Source organism: Thamnophis elegans, chromosome 14 (assembly GCF_009769535.1).
Source record: "Thamnophis elegans isolate rThaEle1 chromosome 14, rThaEle1.pri, whole genome shotgun sequence".
Classification (NCBI taxonomy): domain Eukaryota; kingdom Metazoa; phylum Chordata; class Lepidosauria; order Squamata; family Colubridae; genus Thamnophis; species Thamnophis elegans.
Window position 1 is genome coordinate 1,702,902 of NC_045554.1, and position 19,453 is coordinate 1,722,354.

At 46.9% G+C, this 19,453-nt stretch overlaps 1 protein-coding gene across 1 annotated transcript in view; it reads right to left on the minus strand.

Annotated features, from left to right (window-relative positions):
• The window catches only part of LOC116517608 (myosin phosphatase Rho-interacting protein-like), a 91,714-nt gene that overhangs the window by 4,950 nt on the left and 67,311 nt on the right, over positions 1 to 19,453 (minus strand). The window contains 13 exon segments of the mRNA XM_032230660.1: positions 1,742 to 1,827; positions 2,415 to 2,577; positions 3,248 to 3,334; positions 3,657 to 3,776; positions 4,095 to 4,254; positions 5,464 to 5,522; positions 5,524 to 5,575; positions 6,364 to 6,425; positions 6,427 to 6,504; positions 6,506 to 6,520; positions 15,722 to 15,838; positions 16,418 to 16,764; positions 16,805 to 17,007. Of these exon segments, the coding sequence (XP_032086551.1) occupies positions 1,742 to 1,827; positions 2,415 to 2,577; positions 3,248 to 3,334; positions 3,657 to 3,776; positions 4,095 to 4,254; positions 5,464 to 5,522; positions 5,524 to 5,575; positions 6,364 to 6,425; positions 6,427 to 6,504; positions 6,506 to 6,520; positions 15,722 to 15,838; positions 16,418 to 16,764; positions 16,805 to 17,007 (1,549 nt within the window).

Consider the following 19,453-nt stretch of genomic DNA (forward strand, 5'->3'; position numbering starts at 1 on the left):
GTAGAATTTTAAATTGTTTGTTTTTATTTTATTTTTGTATCCCCTCCCTTTTTATTGTAAGCCGCCTTGAGTCTCTCGGGAATAGGGCAGCATACAAACCTAATAAATGAATGAATGAATGAATAGTGCTTTACAGCCCTCTCTAAGCAGTTTATAGACTCAACATATTTCCCTCCAACAATCTGGGTCCTCAGAAGGATGGAAGGCTGAGTTCAACCTTGAACCAATCAGGGTCAAACTGCTGGCAGTGAACAGAGTTGCCTGCAATACTGCGTCCTAACCACTGTGCCACCAACTGTCTATTGGCTGAGATGAACCAGCATCCAAAACTAGGGACTCAAACATGATCTTTTGCTCGGAAACTCGTGCCTCCTGAAGAGTGGTCAAGTGGAAGCATGCACAGTCAATCCAACATGCAGGCATCTTCTCATGCTCCAGAGAGCTCCCCACGTGTCAGCCGAGATGGCAAGGAAAACTTGTGATGGATGTCAGTGAAGACAGGATGAGACAGAAGGGTGGATGCAGCCACTGATTGGGCGTGAAGGGGTCTATCTCTGCTCTACCCAACCCGTTCCCCCCCATGGCTTCTGGGGGGTGGGTGGGCAGAGGGAAGAACCTGATTAGCTATGGAAACATCAGCAGAACATGCATTTAAGTGCACTGCAACCTCCGAGAAGTAGCATTGTTGAACCGGTGGGTGATTGGATTACCTACATGGCAGGGACCCTGGAACCTGGTGCATTTCAGTTATCCCATGAAGCCTGCTCAATTACCGACTGTTATCCGAAGCGAAGAACAAAAGAACAAAAAACAAGAAAGACATAAATCCTATTGTGGGCCACAATACAAGCAGCTTCCTTCCCACGCCTTTAAGGAGGAGGCCAAGATTGAATGGCTCCATAAATCAACAAATCCATTTAAAAAAAAGAAACCCATAATAGTTAAAAACACAGATCAGTAATGAAGAGAAGCTGCACTGGAAGGAATTAAAACTAGATCTTCCAGTGCAAGAAGTGGTACACACAGAGAGAGGCGCAGGATATCAACAAAACCAATGTGAACTTAATAAACGATAGAATGCCTTTCTCGAATCTGTGGGTGCTTTCTGTGAATTTTTCTGGGGTTCAAATGCTTACAAAAAGGGTGGCTTTAGCTCAGGGTTGGCGTTCTTTTCCTAATAAATGCCACATGTATGCCAATATGCAAGGAGAGATGAGTGGACCAGAACTGGCTAAGGAACTAAAAGATGAAGAGGTCCCACTCTTGTGGATTATTGGAAACTATGTTCCCTTAAAGCAATGTTTGTCAAACTTGCCAACTTTAAGACAAGTGGACCTCCACATGGCAGTCTGGGGAATCCTGGGAGTTGAAATCCACAAGTCTTAAAGTTGCAAAGTTTGGGAAACTATGTCCTAAGATCTCAGGCTTTAAATGTACTGCGCATATCTCAAAGCACGAAAGAACGAATGTTCTCCTTGTCTACAGGTTCTCAGCACACTTATGAAAGGCAGTGGCTTCTGCTTTCTTCTGGGTCGCCTTCTCAAGCTATCCCAAAGCCGTGGAATTCTCAGGTGGGTTCCCCCATCCAAGAATCCTCCGGGGCCTTCCCAGCTTAGACAACAGCTAGCTTTGGTGGGATGTTACTACTTGTTGAGGCAGAATCAACCATTGATAGGACAACTAAAGTGTTGCACGTCTAAGCATGTTTTCCAGGGAAAATGGAAAGACCACATCAACTCACCTTTGACCTGATATTTCTTAGTTGCCGGCCAATGCTGGTCCTGTCCTTCTTCAAGAAATCAGGATTGCTTTTCGATTTCATAATATCTAAGTGGGTAAGAAGGAAAGGAAGTCAATATAATTCTTTTGAAAACCTCCAGGCCATAGTTTTTCAAACAAGCAAAGTTAAAAGAAAGTCACTATCGGCTTCCTTCCCATCAAGGCAACGAATACTCCAAAATACTTTTCCCACCCTCAAGAAATCCAATTTTACCACTAATTCTAAAGCTAGGTTCCTTGAACCCACCAAGTCCAACTAAATATTAGAGCCGAAGTGGCGCAGTGGTTAGAGTACAGTACTGCAGGCCACTTCAGCTGACTGTTATCTGCAGTTCGGCGGTTCAAATCTCACTGGCTCAAGGTTGACTCAGCCTTCCATCCTTCCGAGGTGGGTAAAATGAGGACCCAGATTGTTGGGGGCAATATGCTGACTCTGTAAACCGCTTAGAGAGGGCTGAAAGCCCTATGAAGCGGTATATAAGTCTAACTGCTATTGCCAATATCAAAGAGTGGTCTTTGCAACGATGAATGTCCACCAACTTTTTTTTCCAAGAAAATTTGCCCGGGATCATCGGATCCTAACCCTTCTTTGATTCAGCATCCAGAAATATGAAATTAGGAAGCAGTGAACCTACCGTATCCGGACACGGTGCTGCTCTCGGGAGATTTTTCTCCCAGGGCTTCGGTGGCTGCCTTCAGCTGCTCTTTCAATCTGCTGATATCGCAGTCTGCCTTGGCTTTGACGATGCTGAGCTCCGTGTAGATGTCCTTGTATTTATCACTGGCGTATTTTTTATCCTGGAGAAAAGACAAAAATACAATTGGAGCTGAGATCTTTCGGTCCCCGTGGGCAAAAGAGACAACTGGGATTACTAGCAATTTCAACAGCCATTAGAAAGAGCCGAGGTGGCGCAGTGGTTAGAGTGCAGCACTGCAGGCTACTTCAGCTGACTGTTAGTTGCAGTTCTGGGGTTCAAATCTCACCGGCTCAGGGTTGACTCAGCCTTCCATCCTTCCAAGGTGGGTAAAATGAGGACCCCGATTGTTGGGGGCGATATGCTGACTCTGTAAACCGCTTAGAGAGGGCTGAAAGCCCTATGAAGCGGTATATAAGTCTAACTGCTATTGCTATTGCTATAGTTCAACGCGTTCATCACCTTTTCCAAGATCTCACTAAAACTCTAAAGGTGTCCCTGTTTTGCCTGTTTCTTCTCCATCCTCTTAGGCCATCAACTGAAGCAGCAACCTTGGCGACTTGGAATTGGCTTCAATTCTCAGAATTCGCCAGCCAGCCATGTTAGCTGGGGAATTCTGGGAGTTGACGTCCATCTTATCTAAAAGTTTGGACACTCCTGACCTAAAGCACACTTCTAAAGATGGTGCTCTACCTATCTTAAAGTGTACAAATGAGGAGGTTGAAAATCACTAGTTAACGGCTTTAAGGCGATGCCTACTTCTAAATTCTTACCCTCAGTGCTGTTTGCAATTCATCCTTCAAGGAGCTGATCTCTTGCTTCAAGTACTGGATTTCTGATTCCTTAACTCTCAACAGGACCTGCAAGGGGGAAAGTCAAAAACATAACACCTGTTAAAAAAAAAAACGAATATCAAGAAAAAAAAATACATAAAGGTGGAAGAGAGGGAGCGAGGAAAGGATTTTAAAACCAAAGGAAAGAAAGATAGAAAAGAGAAATGGAGAGAAGGAAGTCAGGATTTTAAAACAAAGAAAGAGGAAGGAAGGAAGGAAGGAGAAAGAAAGAAAGAAAGAAAGAAAGAGGAAGGAAGGAAAGAAAGAAAGAAAGAAAGAAAAAGAAAGAAAGAAAGAGGCAGGGCGGGAGGGGATTTCCGACCTTTTCAACAGTTACAAACAAACCTACCTCTAACTCATAGGCATCCTTGCCTTGGGTAAGTGGAGAAGCAGCCGTTTCCATGCCGCCTTCCCCAGTTAGCAACGTCCGTAGTCGGGTGATCTCTGCAGCCAAACGGTTGTTCAGCTCCTACAAGGAAACAACAAATGCAGGATTCTTCAGAATAAATAGAATTAGGCCAACAGACCACCCCTCTATCATCCAGCACAGGAAACCTTTACATCAATTTTTGCAGAAGACTGGAATCTTTCACCTCATCGTGCATGCGATGTATATCATCACACCCCTCCGTCCCCACAAATACAGGAGCTCTTGAACATGGCGAACCAGGGGATTCTGGGAGTTGAAGTCCACCCATCTTAAAGTAGACGAGTTTGGAAACACCCTCCCTCCCTCCCCCCGCCCACCGCTTTAGAGCCACTGTCTTGGATCACAGGAAGGCTTCACCTGATTGTGCGCGTTAAGTTCCTGGTTCTCCCGCTGGCATTGTCGGAGGGCCTGCCTCTCCGCCTCCAAAGCCTGGGCCAGGTGAGCGTTTTCCAAGCACTTCTGCGAATATTGTTCTGAAAGGACTTCCAGTTCCCGCTGGACAGACTGCAACTCCTCCCTGAGGGCAGGAGGACAAAGGAGAGAAAGTGGGTTTGACCCTTCAGGAACCAACTTGGCAGGTGAGGAGGAAGATGGAGGAGGAGGAGGAGGAGGAGGAGGAGGAGGCAGAAACCACATCCATGCAGTGTGAGAACTTTCAAGTTTTGATTCCTCCCAGGCCTTCAAAGGACTTACTGCCTTCACTCAGCCTTTAAAAAATCCTTCCTAATCCAATCATGCTTCTATCTATCTATCTATCTATCTATCTATCTATCTATCTATCTATCTATCTATCTATCTATCTATCTAATCTATCTACCTATCTACCTACCTACCTACCTACCTACGTATCATCTCTCTCTCAATCATATCTATCTATCATATCTCTGTCTATCTATCTATCATCTATATCTATTATCTCTGTCTGTCTGTCTGTCTGTCTATCTATCATATCTATCTATCTACCTACCTACCTACCTACCTACCTACCACCTACCTACCTAGATACATACATACATAGATACAGAGATACATACATATACATATATATAATCTATCACCTATCTATATCTATATCTATCTATTTCCCCCCCCCCCTCTCTTTCTTGCCAGAGAATGGATGAAGAGAGTAGAAAACTGGGACAGTCATATATGTAAGACTTTTTTTTTTCCTGAGAAAAGCCTTAAGTGATTTTCTCAAAAATTATCTAATAAATTAAGTTCTAGAAACTGAGCTTGGTCCAAATCTGACATGAGGAATTCATTTCTCCTAAAGCACAAATCTATAAATTCAGTTTAGGTCATTTTGGGTGCATCTGCGAGAATAAATCTGTTTATTACCCTTCCATGACCTCCTCAAAATAAATTATGAGGGTGTTTGTGTGTGTGTACACACACAAACATATTTGCAGAAAATATGTCCCCATTGCAGCCAAAGGCTTATGGAGAGGCTCATAAATAAAAACAAAATGTACTACGAATAGAAGAATTTTGGAGTTTAAGAAACCGAGAATTAAAATGAGCATCAGCAGCTCATGTGGACAGCCATTCTCCACACCTGGATAGCTGTAGAAAAATCAAATAGGGTGGTATTTGGGTGCTCGTATAATGATCCTAGGGTGCAGACGAGCTCAGAATATTTCAAAGGCCAACAATGCACAACGGAACCCAACCGATGTGGCCCCAGAAGGCAAGCTTGAACAACCAGAAGACGCCAAGAGATCCTTACAAGTATTGTCTCTGCAGAGCCTCAATGTCGGAATTGATGCTGCTAATTTGGGAGCGATGGGGTTTTTTCCAACTCCCGTTCAAGTTCCTCCCGGTGAGCGTTTTCATGGCTTCTATGGCTGGAAAGGAAAGGAAAGGAAGAATTACAGGAAATCCTAGATTTACAACCATCAGGGAGCCCAGAATGATGGTTGTTAAGTTATTGCAGTTGTAAGTCGAGGCATCGTGAGGCCAGAACAGATTTTAAGACATTTTTTTTTTTTTGCAGCTATCACTAAGTAAACATTGTGGTCTTTTTTTCCTAACTGGAGGTTGTTTTTGCCAGAAACTAGAAGTAAACACTGGAAACCCAGCAAATCATGGTCACATGGCCACAGTGTGTTTGTGTGTATTTGTCTGTCTGTGTCTGTCATAACTCTGAAAAGGGATCATATGTAGCTCTGGGGAGGACCATCATAACTTTGAACAGTGGCGAAGCAACTGGTCGTAAGCTGAGGACTACCCACACACAGTTGTAGGGAAAACACACCTCCGTCTTCCACATTCTCTTCTCTTGGACCGTGGCACGACAAAACCGCGCTCGATTAAACCGCGTCGCTGACGTCATCAACAGGGCGACAACAGCCAGCGCGGAGAAAGAAGGGCGTTTTAAATAGCGCTTTGAAAGCAAGCCGATTCAACTTAAGGTAAGGGTTAGGTTTAGGGTTAGGTTAAGGGTTAGGTTTAGGGTTAGGTTAAGGGTTAGGGTTAGGGGGGTTAGGTTTAGGTGTTAATTTTAGGTTTCGCGTTTACAGCGTGCTTCTGTCTCCGCGCCGTTGTCGCGCTGTTGATGACGTCAGCTACGCGGTTTAGTCGAGCGTGGTTTAGTCGAACGCGGTTTTGTGGTGGAACCCTCTTGGACCACCTACCGGAGATCGTGGCAGCCGTTTCCTCATCCAGCAAACGGTCCTTCTCCTCTCTCAGGCTTCTCCAGCTCTCGCTGATGCTGCCTCTGCAAGTCCTCAATCTTCTTCTGGTGGGTCTCTTCCATGGCTGCAAAACCCCCGTTCACACGTTGCCTTCAAGGAAGCCAGAAAGGAGGATTGCATTGGCAGGTTGCCCCAGTCAATTAAAAACAACAAAGAACACTCAGTGACGATATAGGCAGGAGTGGACTGAGTCAAAAGCTGGGTGTGGCTAACGACAGGGGTGTGTCTTAACTATCTGAATTCAGACTCAGTCCAATCCGAGAGTTTGACAACGTCAACCCATGCATGGATGCTATCTCCACCTCTAGTGAGAAGACACGAGTCCCAGAAGGAACACTCATGTGGGTGAAGGACATATCCGTTCCTAGCTAGCTTAGAACATCTAGCATTCTCCATCACCGCCACTACCAATCTTTACTATTAATGGAAGACGCAGTCCAAAAGCTTTAAGGAAGTCTTAAGAGAGCTGAGGTGGCGCAGTGGTTAGGGTGCAGTACTGCAGGCCACTTCAGCTGACTGCTAGCTGCAGTTCGGCGGTTCAAATCTCACCGGCTCAAGGTTGACTCAGCCTTCCATCGTTCCGAGGTGGGTGAAATGAGGACCCAGACTGTGGGGGCGATATGCTGACTCTGTAAACCACTTAGAGAGGGCTGAAAGCCCTATGAAGCGGTATATAAGTCTAACTGCTATTGCTATTATTTTAGGATCCCTTGAAAAGCTTCTAAAAGGATGTGGGCATTCAAACTGGGGAGGAAAAAAGAACCGCCTCTTGCAGGGACTAACAATTCTAATTCTAGCTTACCAAAATCTACTCAGTCCTTCTTCCTCTTTGTGTATCAGGAGGAGGACTTCCCATGAGTAAGGATTCCCTAAACCATAACTCTCTCAATAGCAAGAGCGCTTAGACTTATGTACCGCTTCCCAGTGCTCTACAGCCCTCTCTAAGCGGTTTACAGAGTCAGCCTCTTGCCCCCAACAATCTGCCTCCCCATTTTACCCACCTCGGAAGGATGGAAGGCTGAGTCAACCTTGAACTGGTCAGGATCGAACTCCTGGCAGTGGGTAGAGTCAGCCTGCAATACTGCATTCTAACCATGGCGCCATCACAGTGCCTAACACTACTCCTTATTCATAACCAGGAATCCACCACAGGCCCATTGCTCGATGTGTGGTGTGAATGGCAAAGGGCCTCACTACTTTAAGGTTAGGCTGCCGTGTTGAAGTGCCCTCTTTAGGGGGTGCAATTATGGCAAATCAGAGGAACCTCACCACATCCCACCTCCTCACACCCGAGTGAAATTACAAAGAGTTTGCAAGGAGGGAACACCGTAAGAGTCAGCATCTATCTCAAAATGAGAATCCTTATTGGAAAATCGGCTCTTTGATGGGCAATGAATGGATGTAGTTGGGGTGATTTTAAACACAAGCGATGATGCCTGATGCAGTTAGAAGTTTTTAGACATGGGGAGTAAATAGTGAGAAACAACAAGCACCCTGTCCCATTATGAAAGGGCGGGGGGGGGAGACAAGCGCCCTCTTTAGGGTGGACAATTATTACAATCAGAGGAACGTCACCTTTCCTACTGTCTAATGGAGGGAGGGGGAGATGGGCAGAATTCTAGGGGCAGAACACCCCACCACCACCACCCAGGACAGTCTGTGAGCCTCCATTTGAGAGGGTGTTATCTTAATCTGGAGTTTTCCTGGCACGAGGGCCCTCCAACCCTCTTAATCTTCAGAAGGTCACCTTTGATTAAGTCGGTGACTTGGAACTTCATAATGTCAAGATAATGATGTCAGCACTGGGGGAAAAATGGCCAGTTTGTTCCCAAAAGGTCAAGGGATTTGTCTAATCCCAAGGACTCTCACATTCTGGCTTAAATGCGTCCAAGGCCCTAGGAAGCTAAACTGGTGGTCCATGGTCGCTAGTTTTAAAAAGTGAAATGCCTTGAGAAAGTTTCTATCGCTGGATTCTACCTGCAGGCCAGCTGGTTAATTAGCATGCTTGCGTTTAACAAGGGAAAGGGGGGGGGGTCAGACTACATGACCGCAAGGTAGCAAGATAAGGTGAATAAAGACCTTAAAGTTCTCAAAGTCCTTCTGGTATTTCTCCCTCAAGGTGGGCGCGTTCCCTTCCAGCTGCTTGTTCTCCAGCTCATCCCTCATGACGTTCATCTGGGATTCCAGTTCTTGAATCCTCTCCCTCAATCCGTGGAGGGCATTGGGATCATCTCCCAAGACTTGGACCCCATTGTCTTGTTGGTCTTCTCCCGGTGCTTCTGCCCCGGAGATGATCCCGGAGGGTGGTTTCAGGAGGCTCCTTCTGATACTTCTCCAGCGATTCTTCCAAGCCCTTGAGATTCTGGTTGTAGTGCTGCTGCAGGATCTGCAGCTCCTCATCGTGAAGGAGCTGGATTTCTTTCATCTTGACCTGGAACTTTTCTTCTAAGCTTTGCATTTGCTCAAGGTGGTACCTCTCCAGGTTCTGCTTGTCTTGCACGAGGGCCTCCACCTGTTGGCTCCCCTCAATTCGCTCCACCTGAAGGGTTGTCCTCGGTCCTGCGGAGCTGCTCAGCCACCTTCTGCATCTCCTGGTCGTATTGGCTCTGGAGTTCTGCTATTTTTTGGCTCTGCTTGCGTTCCTCCTCTTCCAGGAGCCTTCGCTGATTGTCCAGCTGCTCCACCTGGCCCGGAGGTCTTCGTTCTCTCTTTGAGCATGGCAATCATCTCGGCAAATTCATTCTGCTGCTTCTGCAGCAGTGTTTCGTACTCTTCTCTGAGGACCGTGACTGCCCGTATGCGCTCCTGGCACAAGGCGTCCATATTTTGCAGGGACTCCTTGTACACGTTGGCTTCCTTTGTGTACTCCAGTCTTGCTCTGTAGGCCCCGTAACAAACCTGGGCCTGAATAATGGCGTCCTGAACCAAGAGGGAAGAGTAGCGTTCGAGATCCCCCATGCACATCTCGTAAGGAGGGCTGCGTGAGATTTTGAGGAGCTTATGGCAATCTATCAAGGCGTTGTCAGGGGACACGGACAGGAGGGCGGCCGCAATGTCTTTAAGAACATTGGCTCTGTCTCTGAGCTGCTGAGCCAAATCATCCTGGGATGGCAGGCCAGAGCTTGACTGCTGAGATCCTGTGCGCTCTGAGCTTCCAAACGCGATCCTGAAGGCTGCCTTGCCAAGTCGGTCGGGCTGCTTCTGAAATGCCTTCTGGATCTCAAGGGCTTTGGAGATCTGGTGCATGATCCCGTCAAATTCAGGAGATTTGTAGGCTTTAATGATTTCTTCCAACATGCACTTGTGCTGCTGGAGGGCCGTTTTGGCGTTGTGGAGGTCTTCTTCCATGGCTTTCAATCTCTGATGGAAGGATTCTCTCATTGTCTGAGCCACAAAACCCAGTTCGGCTTTAACCAGCGTACTGTCGGTAACCGACTGGATGAGATACTGAGGAACGTCGGAGGTCTCCATCTTCCCTTCCTCCCCTTCTTCTTTGACCCTCAAGTGCTTCCTTAATTCTTCTACCTGCCTCCAAAACTCATCTTCCACAACAGCTTCTTGGACAAGATGTCGGCCAAAGCCACAGCAGTATGTGAAATGTTTGAAGGCTCCAATAAGACGGTCTCCAGAGTGGCATGGATCTCTCCGAGAGTCACTGAGATCTTTGAAGACGCATCTGTCAGAGACTCTGCGATCTGGTTGATCAAGCAAGCTTCAAAAGCACCCTCTTGGAAAGCAGCTTCAGCTGTTCTTCTACAGAAATTTCCAGATTTGTTGCTTCCCTTGGGGAGAAGCTTCTTCTCATCCCAGCAGATGCCTTCAGCCTGCAAAGCTTGGACTGCAAGATGTTCTTCTGGCTGGTGTTCAGCCGGAGGAAGTGCCTGTTGTAACATCTGGATTGCATCCATTAAAGTACTTTCAATGCTGGACAGAGCATCCAAGACACCGCTTCCTCTTTCTCTTTCTCGAGGTGCCCACGTGTTTTTTCAGTTCTTCTCTGCACCGATTTAAGCACGTTAATGCTCGGCTGGCTTTTTCATGGAGCTTGCTTCAGTTCGTAGATGTGTTTCTCGTTCAGCTTGACTTTTTCCTCCTTCTCGCTTTCTACCTGAGACACCAACCCTCTAATTTGAGTCAAACTGTCTTGAAGCTGTTCTCTCAGCTGAGCTTCAATGCCGGACCACTGCTGGTGAAGGGCCATCAGGGCGTCTTGATTTTGGCCCTGCTGGCTTTCAAGTTTCATGGTTACATCTTTGAGCTTTTCTTCGGTGATGTAAAGTTTGGTTTCCAGGGAGTGAATGATAGATAAGTAGGTCTCAGAATCACCCGAGGCTGGGTAACAGAAAGCAGGTTCAGAAGTCATGCTTTCTTCTGAAAGAGACCGTTCCTGGCTGGTGTCCGACGAAGTGCTGCTGGCCCACATCTTCTCCGACCCATCAGGATGGATATATTTTTGGCACTGGATATTGGAAAAACGTATCCGTTGTCTTTTGGCTCCGGGTATTTCTGCATCAAGTTTCGTTGAATCTTTCTGACCCATCTCTATTTCTGGAAGATCTACTGGCTTGGATGGAGAAGAACATTCTCAATGCTCACCACAGTGCGTCTGCAGGTTGCTGCTGGCTGCTACTGGGTTCTTCGTGACTCTCCTCAATAAGCATGCATCCCAGATCTGGAAGTCTCCCTGGCCTTGGGGGATATTGTGCTGCTCTTCAACCTTGACAATCTCAGGTTGCGTTGGTTTCAACCTTCAGCACGGTACTTCCTTCAGCCGATGTTTTCAAATCCTCTTCTTTGGCGGGGCGGTCTTCTTTTTCTCCTCCGCTGCTACCCATGGTAGTCAGAGGCTGCTCCTTGCTCTCCACAAAGCTCAAATGGGTTTCTCTCACTTGTCTCAACTCCTCCTCTTTCTCTTGCCGGATCTGCTGCAAGTTATGGAACTGCTCCGACACCACCTCGTGGGAATGCTCCAGAGTGTGGTAGCTGCTCTCCTGCAGCTGTAGCTTGGCTTGCAGCTTAGCCACCTCATTATCGGACTCGGCAACTTGGTTCATCAACTCTTGGAAGCGGCATTTAATTTGATCCCTTTCCTCCTCAAGACTCTTGATATGCTCCACTAGATTCCGGATGCTGGCTTCTTCATTTCTAGCTGGTCCTCCAGTTGATGGACCAGTTCACTGCTTTCAAAACTTGGCACTCAGCTTCTCCTTCAGAAGGATCTCCTTCTGTTGCTCGTTATTCTGGAGCTGGTTCTCATATTCACTGGCTTTATCCTCACTTCTTTGAGGCTCTGGATCAAGATTTGCTTCTCCTCTCACAGCTTTCCAGCAAAGACTCATAATTCTTCTGCAGCTTCCTCTCCATCAGTATTCGGGATTGTTCACCGGCGCTCAGCTGAAGGCTCAGGTCAGCGATGCGATCCTGGAGACGCTGGACTTCTTTCTGGTAGTCTCTCTGCAAAGCCTGTTGCATCTCTCAATCTCTCAGCTCCTGGGTCTTCTCCAGCAGGAGAGCTTCTGCCTTCTTCAGCTTCTGCTCACTGGCCTTCAGCTGGGAATTCAGGGCCGTTTCGCTGTGTTGCCATTCCTCCATCTGCTCCTCCGTTTTCTTCTTCTCAGCCTTCAGGTCGCTCTTCAGCTTGGCCAAGGTCTGCTCCTTGATAGAGAGGTCTGCAGCTGCGTTGCTGAGCCTGGCTTGCAAGCTTTGGATCTCGGCTTCATGATGTCGGATGACGTCCTTGGCTTCCCCATAGCTACGTTTAAGGGACTGGATCTGCTGATTGATCATCTCCTGCCGCTGGCATTGGGCTTCCAATTCGCCCTGGAGATCTTTGTTGACTTTATGGAGCCTCTCCCAGGCTCCCGAGGAGGAGGAGGCGGAGGAGGAAGAGAGGAGGAGGCCACTTCAGTCTTTAAAAGAAAATTAATTGAATAGAAAATTAGTAGCATTCTTGGTGCTCGGTTCTGAGTGTCACATCTCTGGTTAGGTTTAAGGCCATAGAACGCCTTGGACGGGTTTGTTCGCTCCCTTTCAGCTCCAATTCGGAATGGACTCCTGGATTTGGGTGTGTTTTTTTTTTTTCCAAAAGCGGCCAGAAACAACCCCCCACCCCCCATTTTTTGATTCAAGGATAATAGGGAGAACATCTTCCGAGTTAACAGACAGCATGGATGATAACACGACAACAGGTTGCACACAAAAGACCCTGGAAGGAACAACTTGAATAAACAAAAAGGGAGGGGGGGGGAAACGATGGACACCAGGAAAAATAATGGCGCAAGGCAAATAGAGGAAAGATTGGAGAGGGAATGAAAATGGGAGAGGCGGAGGAATGAGCAACAGTACGCCAGGAAACAGCAAGCGACTTCGCGAAGACAAATCCTCACCTTTAGGGTTCAAAGCTGAGCTAGAAATGGGTGCCAGAATTGGGGCCTCCCTGTGGAATTCCTCCTTGATCCAGTTGATCTCCCACCCCACCCCCTTCCTGGAGTTTTGAAAGGACTCGAAGAGTTGGATCCGCACCCAGATCTTTGGCAAGGGTGACTGAGCCCCCCCCTGTTTGATTGTGTGAGTTTGGTTTTGTTCCTGTCCCTTCACTGCTGTTTATGAGGACACCGTTTTATTTCCTTTGAAGTCGCCGGGAGTTGGACGGTATGCAAATTCTTAATTAACAATAATAAATGTCTATTTTGTTCTTGGATTCTGTCTCTGCCAAAGTTCTCTCAAACCTTCAAGACTGGGGTGAGCTCTACGCTTCTCTGCCCAGTGGTGACTGAGTTGTGTTCCTAGTTTTTTCTTTTCTTTTTGCAATGAAACAATAACACCAAACTTCATCCAATAAAGTCCTAGAAGAACCAGGAGACCCAGAAAATCCACACCCGTCCCCTCTTCCCTTCGCTGTAGCTGGTGACAACTGTCCCGCCCAACCCTTTCCTGCCCTAAATTTTAGAGGGGGGGTGGAAACAGCACTTGATGCTTTATATTCCTAGCAAAAACAAGGTGGGAATGAAGTTTTGATGTTGAGGTTCTGGATCTACCTTCAGGCTTTATTCTACCTGCACGTCAAGAGAAGGAGGGTGGAACGACAGAGGTAAGATGTAAACAGAGGTCCGAAAGAGGAATCCTCAGAGAGATGCAAAAGAGAGGAGAAAAAAAACATGACTCATGCAGAGAGAAGAATGTACAGAGATTCGTGCAATGGTTGGGAAAGAAGGCCACACGGTATGGAGAAGACACAGACAGAAGAAGACCAGCGTTCAGCCTAATCACCAGCCCTGCCTGGCTGTCCTGGGACGGCTGGAAGGGACAGCCCACAGATGTGACACTCAGATCCATGCTTTCACAGCAGAACAATCCCCCATGCACGGTGCCCTGTCCCCCCAAGGAGGATTAGTAGAGCCATCTCCCCCCTCCACCGTCAGCCCGAAAGGAGCTAGTTTCTCTGGAGAGAAGCAGGAAAAACCAGTCATGCGCCACGGCTGTTAAAAAATGAAGAGTGCAGTCAGGCTCGAGGCGAGAGAGACGCGGGAAAAGTTGTATTGCGAGAGATTCAGTGGGGCTCCGAGTTCGACATGCGTGCAACCTGGCTCTAGAGAGACCTTGAAGATTCGGTAGGAGGAAAAACTTGCAACGTGGCCACCACGAATTGGGAAAGAAAGAGAGAGGAGGCTAAAAATGTTTTATTGTGGGTCAACAAGCTCACCACAAGCTTCAGATTTGGACTTTACCTTCATGATTGTCTAGCAAGGTTTCTCTTTTTTTAAAAAAATTAATGAGAGTAGGGGAAAAAAAGGAGAAATACACAGCCAATATCACTAATTCATCAACAATGCAATTTAGGTTTTTTTGACATACAAAAATTGTACTTCGATGTCTTACTGATTGAGGAATGATGAAATGTTTGCCTTAAAAGAAATAAAACTTTTTTGAAAAAACAACAACAACAATGCAATTTAGGTTTTTTTTAACTGGTGACATGGGTCTACTTTCTAAAAACTTTTATTATTTTAAATGAAGGGATTGTGGTCCAAACGCCAGCACAAACTACTCCCAAATTAATGAGATTAGGACTATTCTGAGCCAGAATATGCAACATTTCTGGGGATTTCCTGCGAAGAGAAGTTTCAACTTTTGGTCGTTTCAGGATGAAAAAAATATGTAAAAAGTTAGAAATATAGATTTGTCCGAGTGGCCCATAAATATGTGCCAGACCCAATTGAAAAAAGCACATCTCTAACAATTTGGAATAAAACAACTTCTTTCTGGGCATCTGATGTGGGGTTTTCTCATCTCATAACTTTGCCCTTAACATCAGTGAGAATTGCTTTCTCTGCCATTTTTAATTATCCTCAACAGAAGTAGTACAGGTAGTCCTCGACTTAGGACCACAATGGAGCCCAAAATTTCTGTTGCTAAGAGAGCGACAACTGTTGAGTGACTTTTGCCCCATTTTACAATCTTTTTTCGCCCCAGTTGTTAAGAGAATCACCGCCGTTGTTAAGTTAGTAATGCGGTTGTTAAGCGAATCGGGCTTCCCCTTTGACTTCACTAGTTGGACGGTCGCAAAAGGGGATCAAATAGCAATAGCAGTTAGACTTATATACCGCTTCATAGGGCTTTCAGCCCTAAGCGGTTTACAGAGTCAGCATATCGCCCCCAACAACAATCCGGGTCCTCATTTCACCCACCTCGGAAGGATGGAAGGCTGAGCCAACCTTGAGCCAGTGAGATTTGAACAGCCAAACTGCAGAACTGCAGTCAGCTGAAGTAGCCTGCAGTGCTGCATTTAACCACTGCGCCACCTCGGCTCGACAAATGACTCGAGGACACTTTAACCATCACAAATAGGAATCAGTTGCAAAGCCTTTGAGTTTTGATCACATGACCAATGGGGATGCAGCCACAGCCATGTGAAAAATGGCCATAAAACACTTTTTAAAGTTCTGTTGCAACTCTGAGCAGTCATTAAATGAACTGTTGTATGTCAAGGACTACTTGTATTTCTCCTCTCTGAAGCTTCTGGATGCTTTGGCAAAGCGAACTCTTGTTCTCCCTCAGGACATACCTGGCACAACCCGCTCATAATATACCGTAACGAAAAGGGAGGTTTGTGGTGCTGGGAACCCCAAAATTCACTGACCCCCATCATGCATCGCCCCTCAGCAAATGAAGGTTTGGCCAACGTCATCTAGAAACCTAGGCCCATTTGCAAGCACCCCGAACTGAATCCCCCACCAACGAAGCCCAACTGGCCACCCGAGACAGACCACCTGGCGTCCTTCTCCCTCCTACCTGTAGGACGTAACCTTCTCGAGCGCTCTGTTCCCGTCCCAAAGCTACTTTGAGCTGGTCTTGTAGGACACGGTTCTGCTCCAAGAGCTCTGAAGCTGCCTTTTGACTCTGCTCCAGCTGAAAGTCCAACAGGGAAGGCGTTAAGCAAGGATGGGGAGGGAGGGACCAAAAGATCCCAAGCGTGGTTGGAGCGTGAAGTTTCAATAAGGAAAACCAACTTGGTTGGAGAGTTAGCAATAGCAATAGCAGTTAGACTTATATACCGCTTCATAGGGCTTTCAGCCCTCTCTAAGCGTTTACAGAGTCAGCATATTGCCCCCAGCAGCAATCTGGGTCCTCATTTTACCCACCTCGGAAGGATGGAAGGCTGAGTCAACCTTGAGCCGGTGAGATTAGAACCGCCGAACTGCAGATAACAGTCAGCTGAAGTGGCCTGCAGTACTGCACCCTAACCACTGCGCCACCTCGGCTCTTAGTTGCCTGACCCAAGAGCTTCCCACTTGAACTAAAGTGGACAAGTTCCAAGATGGGAAATGGGAAGCATCAGGTCTTCTTGGTCTCCTCACAATGCCCATGAATAGTGACTTTGCCACTAGAGTTTCCAGTGGTCATCCGTCCTTCCACCCTCCCTCCCGTTTTCTTTCTTTCCTTCCCTCCTCCAGTTTTCCTTCCTTCCTTCCTTCCCCACCTCCTTACCTCCTTTTCCAGCAGCACAGTCAGATGCTGCTTATGGAGTATCTCGCCATTCTCCTCTGGGTGAGGAAGATGTAGCGGGGCAATGGGGATCTGCTTCTCCTCCCGCAGAGGAGTGGTCTCCACCTGATGCCACCTCTGCTCGATCTCCACATGGACGCTTTGAGGCTTGGCCTCTGGAGCGGCAGGCAGGCCCGAAAGCCTATCCACCTCCATCCTGGAGAAGTCTTCTGAGCTCCCTCCATCCGTAGCATCCAGATGTTCAAAGCGCTTCCTTCTTTCCTCTCTTCGGCGGGCACGTTCTCGCTCCAGTTCCCCGGGATCTGTTTCTGAAGGGCCACTCCTTGGGATACGGAGCGGAGGTGTCATTCAAAGTCTCCGCCAAATTGGCTCGCTCCTGAGCCAGGACCTGCTGGATGGGGCGGAACTCCGCCCAGTCAAAGGTTTTGGAGCGACCTTCTCTACGGCGTTCCCTGGCTCGACTACGCTTGTATTCGGGGTCGATCTCAGCCTGCTCCGTCTCCTGCTTCTCGCTTGGCTTGGGACAAGTCTCAAAGGAGATGCCATTTTTGCTCTTCTCTTCAGGCAGAGAGCTGGTAATAAGGGATTCAGAAGAGAGAGGAACAGAAGGAAGTTAGAACACGGACCCAATTTCCCATCCCTATGTTCTTCTCCAATTGCTCCAGGAAGACACCATCGGAGGCCAAAATTATTGGAGGCATGGAATTTGATAGAAACAGAGTTATTACGACATCATATTCAAGAGAATGTCTATCCTTTGGCTTAAGAAAACCTGGAACAGCGTTGACGATGCAGAGGAAGATCTGACTGATGACCTTCCTACTCATATAGGCGGGAGCCTTTCCTATCCCTGGAATACAATGCATTGTTCATAACTATTGGTGCACAGTTTCCATTCTTCCAACGCCACAAGATGTAAGCTTTGAACATTCAACCAGATCAAGCCTTGGTCACACCTATTCACCTTGCATCAAAATCATCTTAAAGCAAATTTGCAAAATGACCTGACGTTTGGAGCCAGATTTTTTTTTTTTTAAAGTAATAATGCTAAACTCGGGACAGACGTAGAACAGAGATTTATCTTTGAAGGAGCAGAACAGATCACAAAAGCGAAAGCAATCTAAAATCTCCTGCGCGGAGGGTTATTGTCTCTGGAAACCCTGCTTCTGCTTTTTTATGATGGAAACCCTATTTTAGCTTGCGCTGGCCTCTCTCCTTTTTCATGTTCCCTGCTCTTCGCAAATGTTCCTTAACTATTTTCTCCTCCACTTCTCCTGAAAAGAGCGAGATTGAGGCTCATAACAAAGCTGTTGTGAGATTCAGCAGCATCATTATTCACCGGCATTACATGAAGACATTCATGAAATGCTCTTTTCTTCTTTTTTTGCTGAGCAGGTCAAGAAGAGGCCAGTTTTCCCCAAGAAGACCTTCGTTTGAGACCAGGGCAAGAATTTTCTGTTCCATTACACCCCACGGAAGAACGGAAGGTCCTCTCCCTCCAGCTGACTTCAGTGCTAATAACAGAAGCCTGTTGACTTGAAGCACTGAGCAGTATCCTAAAAGCATCCTAGGAAATAAAATTGAGGGCTGATTGCAATGTTTTATCCCTATCACGAAAAGAATATCTACCAGTGAAGGACTGGAATGAAGCATCCTTGGTGCTCTCTGAGCTTGGTGGTTTTCTGGTAGACGTTTCATGACCCAACTAACAATCATCATCAGTGCTAGAAGGGAGGGGGTTTGCTCTCAGTTTATATTCTAGTGGCTTGCTCTGGGTTGTCTCAAAAGGTTTTATTTGGGTTGAGAGGTTTATTGTTGGCTTGCTTGCAATCCTCGATTGGGGTATTGTTTACTTGATTGTTGGTCAATCCAAACCCCAATCCAAGAACCTGCCAAACAAGTCAACAATAGCAATAGCAGTTAGCAGTTAGACTTATATACCGCTTCATAGGGCTTTCAGCCCTCTCTAAGCGGTTTACAGAGTCAGCATTATTGCCCCCCAACAATCTGGGTCCTCATTTCACCCACCTCGGAAGGATGGAAGGCTGAGTCAACCTTGAGCCGGTGAGATTAGAACCGCTGAACTGCAGATAACAGTCAGCTGAAGTGGCTGCAGTACAGCACTCTAGCAATAGCAATAGCAGTTCGACTTATATACCGCTTCATAGGGCTTTCAGCCCTCTCTAAGCGGTTTACAGAGTCAGCATATCGCCCCCACAGTCTGGGTCCTCATTTCACCCACCTCGGAAGATGGAAGGCTGAGTCAACCTTGAGCCGGTGAGATTTGAACAGCCGAACTGCAGATAGCAGTCAGCTGAAGTGGGCTGCAGTGCTGCACCCTAACCACTGCGCCACCTCGGCTCATCAAATAAGCATCCCAATCCAAAAACCTCCAAGAACAGCCCCACCATCACTGCCAGGGCAAGCCACTAGAACATAAACCGAGAGTAAGTCCCACTCCTCACTAGCCCTGGTGATGTTACCTAGTTTGGTAATGAAATGCCTGCAAGAAAACAACCAAGCTCAGAGAGCACCAAGGGCCCCTCAGAAAACATCTAGGCAAACGGGACTCTGTTAAGATATTTAATGTTAAGATATCTCTGTTAAGATATTTAATAGCTGGAGAAGTGAGGGCTTGGACAATGAGTAAGAACACACAGTTATAGCTATACTTGGTTGGAGAAAGCTGGCCAGTGCATGAGGCAATCTAAGCTGTGATTGGTTGCTGTAAGTGAAAAGGGGGGTTTCCTTAGTTTCCCGCCTTTTTCCTCTGTGCGCGCTCTGTGATTTACCTCACGTGCTCCTGCCGGGTTGATTTACCTGCCATGCTCCTGTTTGCCTGACTATCTTATTTAAATAGATTTATTTATATAAACTACAAGTTCATGCCAGAGCCTCTGACTTCATTTGGACAACTGCTGCGCAGCCCTTGAAGAGCATTTGAAGACTTCAGCTTGTCCAGAATGCAGCCGCTAGAGCGATTGTGGGTGCATCTCGGTTCACCCACGTTACACCTAT